Below are 6,539 nucleotides of genomic sequence, written 5' to 3' on the forward strand. Positions count from 1 at the left end.
CACGCTCACTTAGTGTCGCTCACGTTTATATTTTTAATGTGGGGACCTCCCTTGGGCGAGGCAAAAAAAAACATCTTTAAACAAACTATGGCTAGTCAAGCAACTTTGGATAGTAGTATACAACCCATGTTTCCTGAAGAATTGTCACTGACTGAACGCGACCTCAATAAAGCTATTGATATTACTGTTTTTCCTAACCTCGAGCTTAATTTTAGCTGCTCATTGGGTATTCGTCTTGGCCTGTCTGAGGCAGAAATTACAGCTATCGATAGAGACAAAGACTCAGATCAAGATAAAGTCGTTGCTCTGTTTTTGAAATGGCGAGAAAGAAAAGGATCAGATGCAACGTACTTCTCATTAATGAAAGCTCTTATCGAATGCAATAACAAAGAAGCAGCGGAGAGGCTGTGTCGGTACTATCAGGACAAGCACCAGACATCAAGTACGGTATAATAGTATCATAGTATCTTATACCAATGTTGATCGAAATCTTAAATGCAATGTAACCCATACAGAAATACCAGCCAGCCTGCATGTTGTTGCTATCATGTGTTGTCACAACTGAGAGCATTGGCCACACATGGCCATACAACCTCATGAAAACCTTGGTGAAAACATTATATATATAATTGGATTTGAATCTGTACTAACCTTGTCACAACCAGCTTGTTATCATACAACTGCACTCATTTATCAAAATAAGAATAACACCAGATTGACCAGAACACAATATTGTCAGCATGTTAAGGCCAATTAGATTCCTTGTTTCTCCTTTCACCGTCGGAGCTGATGCATGCAAGTGGCTTCATTAATATTCGTTAATTTTTTATGTATATAATGTATGTTCCTTAAGTTCAAGGAAATGGTCACTATTATGAAGTATTATTAAGCAATGTATTTTGTATCTACAAGACTATAAAGTAATAGTCAAAATAATTGATTGCTGATGCTGGCATGTGTGGGTGGGTAAGTGAATCTAATTGGAGTAGCCTAAGCTGATTATATGCATATAGTGTAATGAATAATGCACAATAGCTAACAATTATGATTGTTTGTTACATATTCCAATTTCCCGCACACTCTTATTGTTGTGAGCAATTTGTTATTTTGCTAGTGTGGCATGTTTAATGCCGGAACTTTAGAGCGAACAAAATCAGTCTCAGGTTTCTAATTTTCTTTATGTGCTCTTGTCTCAGTGGTCTCATTCTTTTGTCAAGTTTGCAATGATCACTTAAGAAACAAGAGTCCTACAATAATCACATAATAATAATAATCAATCAGCATAATAATTATACATGTGCCCTTGTAACAAACATAGGCAAGCAAGCTTGTGAACATTGCAAAACATAGCAAGCTTGTGAAACATAGTAAGCAAGCTTGTGAAGCTGTACAGCAATTAATTGAATTTATATATACATGCATACAAATAGTGGTATCACATGCCTGTGGCAGGATGCATGTTGTCATATTTTATTTTTAGTGAGGCTGCCAACTATATGTTTGTGACGACAACCTTAATGGCATTTCTATATGGGAACTATATATACACAAAACATAGTTTTAAATGCTAAAACAAGTATACTTTAAGCAATAGCTGCAGCAAAAGTGAATTGAGAATTGAGATTCAATTAGGTACTTTTTGTTGTGTGAAGCTACTTTTTATTGCAGTTGAGCATAAAAGTAGGTAGATTATATACATCAAAATAGGTAATTTACATGTAATTAGAACTCAACTCTTTTATACAGGTGCACAGAAATTTAAACAGCTGTCACATCTTCAAAAACCGAGTCATAGCTATGGACATTCAAATAGTGATTTGGTTGATATTGGTACTCAGGATACCAGGAAATGTGCCTGGAAGATTGTTGATAGATACTGTGATCAGATAGTTAGTATTCTTCGAAAAGATGCTATCCTTTGTAACAGTATGCTGGAACTACTAGTAGATAAATTTCTGATTGAGTCAGCAGAGCAAGATGTTGTACAGCAATTGCCAAATTTGGATATCAAAATTAAAGCAATGATGAGATATGTATCTACCTTCATCAGTCGAGCTAGAAATCCTAATCGTGCATTTCTACGATTTGCTTCTGTGATTCAAAATTTTGAAGAATTTAATCAAATTTTTGATAAAATGAGGATTGAAGGTAGTGCTACCAATGTACACTATAGTTTTATGATTTAATTTTTTTGTAGCTTTTGATGTCAAAATTTGTATCCCTCTTCAATCAATAAAGGCTACAAAGTTATCTTCAATGGTCATTGCTAAAAAAGCTTCCTCCATTTATTCTGGTAATTTTAAAATTTATCTTGACTATGGATTTATTGATAAATGTATGGCACATAAAGCTAAAGCCCTAAAACAGTCTAAAGACTGTCAAGCCTATATAAAACAGTCTGTTGTATGCTAACCACAGAATCCGTACAACAGCCACAACTTTGCAGTTACGCTCCCACAAAATTAAAATTTGGTCAATTTTGAGTCAAAAATCACAATTTTGACCATTTTGTCAACTGTAAACATAGCTTCAAGGCTAGATTTAGTTTACAATATGACACTATTTTAGTCAAAAGTGTGACTGATTTGACTTTGCTTTAAACCAAATTCTATTTCAGTATAGATACTATGGTCAGGCCTAGCATGTATTCTAAACTTGCCTTAACATACTAATGTTGCCAACAGCTTTACATGTTGTTTACAGTATTGAAGTAACCACAAATGTTGCAAGCAATAAGTTGCCAGGTTTAAATAGACTTGTATATGTTGGGCATTCATACACTATTGCGCAGCATTTGGGGTTATACTTTGATCTTGTAAGCAAGATTTTGCCAAGAACTGAAAGCTGTTCTATTCTTAGCAACATATTACTATACTAGAGTGCATGCATAAGGGGCTTAAGGCACAAGACTTTCTGACTTACCTTTTGTGAAAAGTATATACTTAATTGAAAATCTCTTTATACAATAATAGATGATGATGCTTATGGCAATGATGTAATATCTCAAGTTTCAATAAAGCAATATTCTGATCATTTAAAGATATGCTACAAGAAAAAGAAGCCTGACCCAAAGTCATGTTTTAAGATGAGCATTTGCACTCAGTCAAAATTTTATGTTGATCTGGCATCTGTTAGAAAGCAAGGCTGCTCTGATTCTTTCTCATTATCTACAATACATGGAACTGCTGATGATATTTATCATCATAAAGAGCCTCTCTCACTTGAGGAGCTATGCAGGATTGAGTATGGAGAAGCTGTCTTGATTGAGGGTGCCCCAGGGATAGGAAAGTCAATGCTTGCTTTTGAGATATGCAGTCGGTGGGTCAAGGGAGAAGCATTGAAAAAATATCCTCTTTTGTTATTACTTCGTCTGAGAGATAGGGTTATACAAAATTGCAAATCAGTGCGAGAGCTCTTGGGTTGTTTTCTGACGGAGCAGAATTGGAAGGATGCCACTGTTCAACATATATTTAATAAAAGTGGAAAGGGTCTGATTGTTATACTTGAAGGGTTTGATGAGTTACCAGAAGATCTTACACAGCCAGGTTCAGTTTTTTTAAATATTTCAGAAGAGTTGCCATTTGCTTCACTGATTTATACCAGTCGTCCATCAGCAAAGCACTATCTGAGGCAAGAGATTACATTTAGTCATCATATTGAAGTAATTGGATTTACAAGTAAAAGTATCAGTCAGTACATCCAGATTTTTTTTCAAGACAACCCTGAGTATATTAAAACCTTCAATCAATATTTAGATGAGTCACCAAAAGTACGAGACTGTCTCTACACCCCTGTCAATCTTTTTATCATATGCAATATTTGTCAGCAGTACATTATGAACAAGGAGCAAGTGCCATTTAAAGGTATTGTAACTTCAACTAAACTGTATGAGGCAATGATCAAAATGTTACTGTATCGACACATTAAAAGTGAGGGCCCACGTAAGTTGATAAATGTTGCCTTGCATGATCTTCCTTCTTTGTACAAAGAAGATTTCTCTTGTCTGTGTAAAATGGCTTATGATGGGTTGAGAAAAAGAGACACTGAGCTGTTATTTTACACTAGCAAAGATATTGAGACTCTTGGCATGATGCAGAAAGAAGTTCAGGTTTATCCAGCAATGGGTGGTGATGTCATTGCTTATTCCTTTCTTCATCTCACGATGCAAGAGTTTCTTGCGGCTTACCACATTTCTCAAATGCCAAGAGATAAAATTGAAAATACCTTTAATAGTTTAAGAAATGTAATAAAATTTTCGACAGTACTTTGTTTTTTATCTGGTTTGACAGAACTTCAATCAATATCCCCACGTGTTGATCACAAATTGTACAGCATGACCCTATTTCGTTGCCTATATGAATCTGGAAATGAAGCTCTCACAAAAAGTTTATTCAGCAACAAGGATAAATTTTACAAGGTTCGTCGCCTACTGCCTATACCTTCACCTCAAGACATGTTCATTCTTGGTAAGTGTATAGCACTTAGTAGCTGTCAATGGAGATTGAGCTTTACACTCCGCGGAATGACTTTTGAGTATGTTGAGGAATTTCAAAAAGGATTGAACTCTGTAGAGTCTGGCCTATTGTGTACAATAGAGGATATCAGTTTCTCTCTTAATCCAATTGGAGATGAAGGAATAATAGAGTTGCTACAATTTCCTGAGCATGTTCTTAAGAATTTGATTTCACTACGTCTAATGAGCTGCAAATTTCATTCTTGTGCAGCCACAGAGTTTTCAAAACAGCTGAAAAAATTTACTAACCTGAGAAAATTATTTTTCCATAACAATTTGCTTAAGGAAGGTGAACAGCTCTGCCTGATAGAAGCGATGATACCACTTAAATGTTTTTGTTTTACTTTTTCTAACCTTAGTCCTGATGAGTGTGCAGTACTTCTAACCAAAGTATCTAGTATTGGTAAAGTTGAGCTTTACCAGTTGGGATCCAGTAGCATTGAAAAGGTCATTGAATGCTTACCTAACTCACTGTCTCTCAAAGCTTTACACATTGAACAAAGTCATTGCACTCCAGAGAACCTCAGCCTCCTACCCACAACACTCCCTTCCTCTACTCTCACTAAAGTAGAGCTAGTTAATTGTGCCATTGATTCTAGCAGTGTTCGTACTGTTATTGATGCAGTGCTAATGTCTCGCCATCTAGAAGCTCTTAATTTGAGGGATAATTATATTGATGATGAAGGAGGTGCTCATCTGTGCTCTATGCTCAAGCAGCTTTTTGGCTCATCTGAAGAACCTGCTACTGACTCCAACAGCAGTCACAGTTTTAATTTCCTTGACATTGGGCATAATCCATTTACGGGACATGGAATATCAAGTTTTATCGATGAACTAGCTCACTTCAAGAGTGATAGCACTAACTTCATTCTCTCTTTATCACTTGGTTGGAAGGATTTAGTTTGTGAACATGTTTCTTTTACAAAAGTTGAGCAGCTTATAAAATTTGAAAGTAATGAGGACGATTGAATGTACATTTTTTAACTTCTTAATAATTTTTATAGTGATACTGGGCTATTTTTCATACACAATTTTTATTTCATTTTGTTATGCAATTTGCTGCTGTTGCAACATACACTTGCTGTGGAATGTCATGTCAGTTTGCTATACATGTTTGCACAAGTTTGTTTATCTAACCATTGCAATAGGTTAATTGTAATTTGTATAAACAAAGTAATTGAAATCTGGCTGCATTATAATGACTATTCAATATACAAACTCAAGCAACCAGGCCACATTAGTTAACAGATACTATCATAAACTCTTTCCATAAGTTCCTGATAATTTTTTTAACTTCTTTGTTTCGATGAACTAGCTCAGAATCAAGAGTGATAGCACTATTTTCATTCTCTCTTCATCACTTGGTTGGAAGGATCCATATTTATGAACATGTTTCTTTTACGAAACTTAGCAGCATCTAAATTTAGGATGATTGTGAGTGCATATTTTTGTTTTTAATTACGTAATATTATTGAGATTGTAGATCTAGTCTATATACTGCATTTGTACTATAATCAAAATATACCACTTATTTCACCACACTTGCTGACATCATATCATTCACTATTGGGTATAGAATCAGGGATTTAATATACAATGTAAGACTATTAATTTAATAACTAGCAAAAAATGTAACAAAATAATATTTAAATTCACAGCTGCAGTTTCTAACTTTGTCTCAATGTGTTCAAGGACTTCTTCCATTGTTTCCCTCTCAGCATAAGTACACTCTAACTTGAAACCATATCTCTCCACAATCTCTTGATATACTCTATCCTTGATGCATAACAGACCATCCTACAGTAACATATGATGTTTGAACACAGAAAATTAATTAACAAATTCTTTGGGTTGTGAGCCAAATATCACGTACACATACACAATAATAAATTTATACTATATATATAATGTTCATGAGAACATACATGTACCTTAAGGAGCATGTACTTATTTTAGCGATTTTCATGATACTGACATTTGGCTGATATTCAATTTAGCGTTTTTGATCATTTAATATTAATAAGTA

General features: G+C 34.7%; 1 protein-coding gene across 1 annotated transcript; it reads left to right on the plus strand.

Moving 5' to 3' along the window:
- The first annotated feature begins 87 nt into the window (after nucleotides 1–87).
- On the plus strand, nucleotides 88–5,520 carry LOC109582446 (NACHT, LRR and PYD domains-containing protein 12-like). Its single transcript, XM_019997162.1, has 4 exons — nucleotides 88–442; nucleotides 1,747–2,148; nucleotides 2,198–2,335; nucleotides 2,973–5,520. The coding sequence occupies exons 1-4, from the start codon at nucleotides 88–90 to the stop codon at nucleotides 5,480–5,482; spliced, it is 3,405 nt and encodes a 1,134-aa protein (XP_019852721.1). The 3' UTR covers nucleotides 5,483–5,520.
- The last annotated feature ends 1,019 nt before the right edge of the window (nucleotides 5,521–6,539 follow it).

This window comes from Amphimedon queenslandica, unplaced genomic scaffold, assembly GCF_000090795.2.
Source record: "Amphimedon queenslandica unplaced genomic scaffold, v1.1 AMPQUscaffold_13382, whole genome shotgun sequence".
Lineage (NCBI taxonomy): Eukaryota > Metazoa > Porifera > Demospongiae > Haplosclerida > Niphatidae > Amphimedon > Amphimedon queenslandica.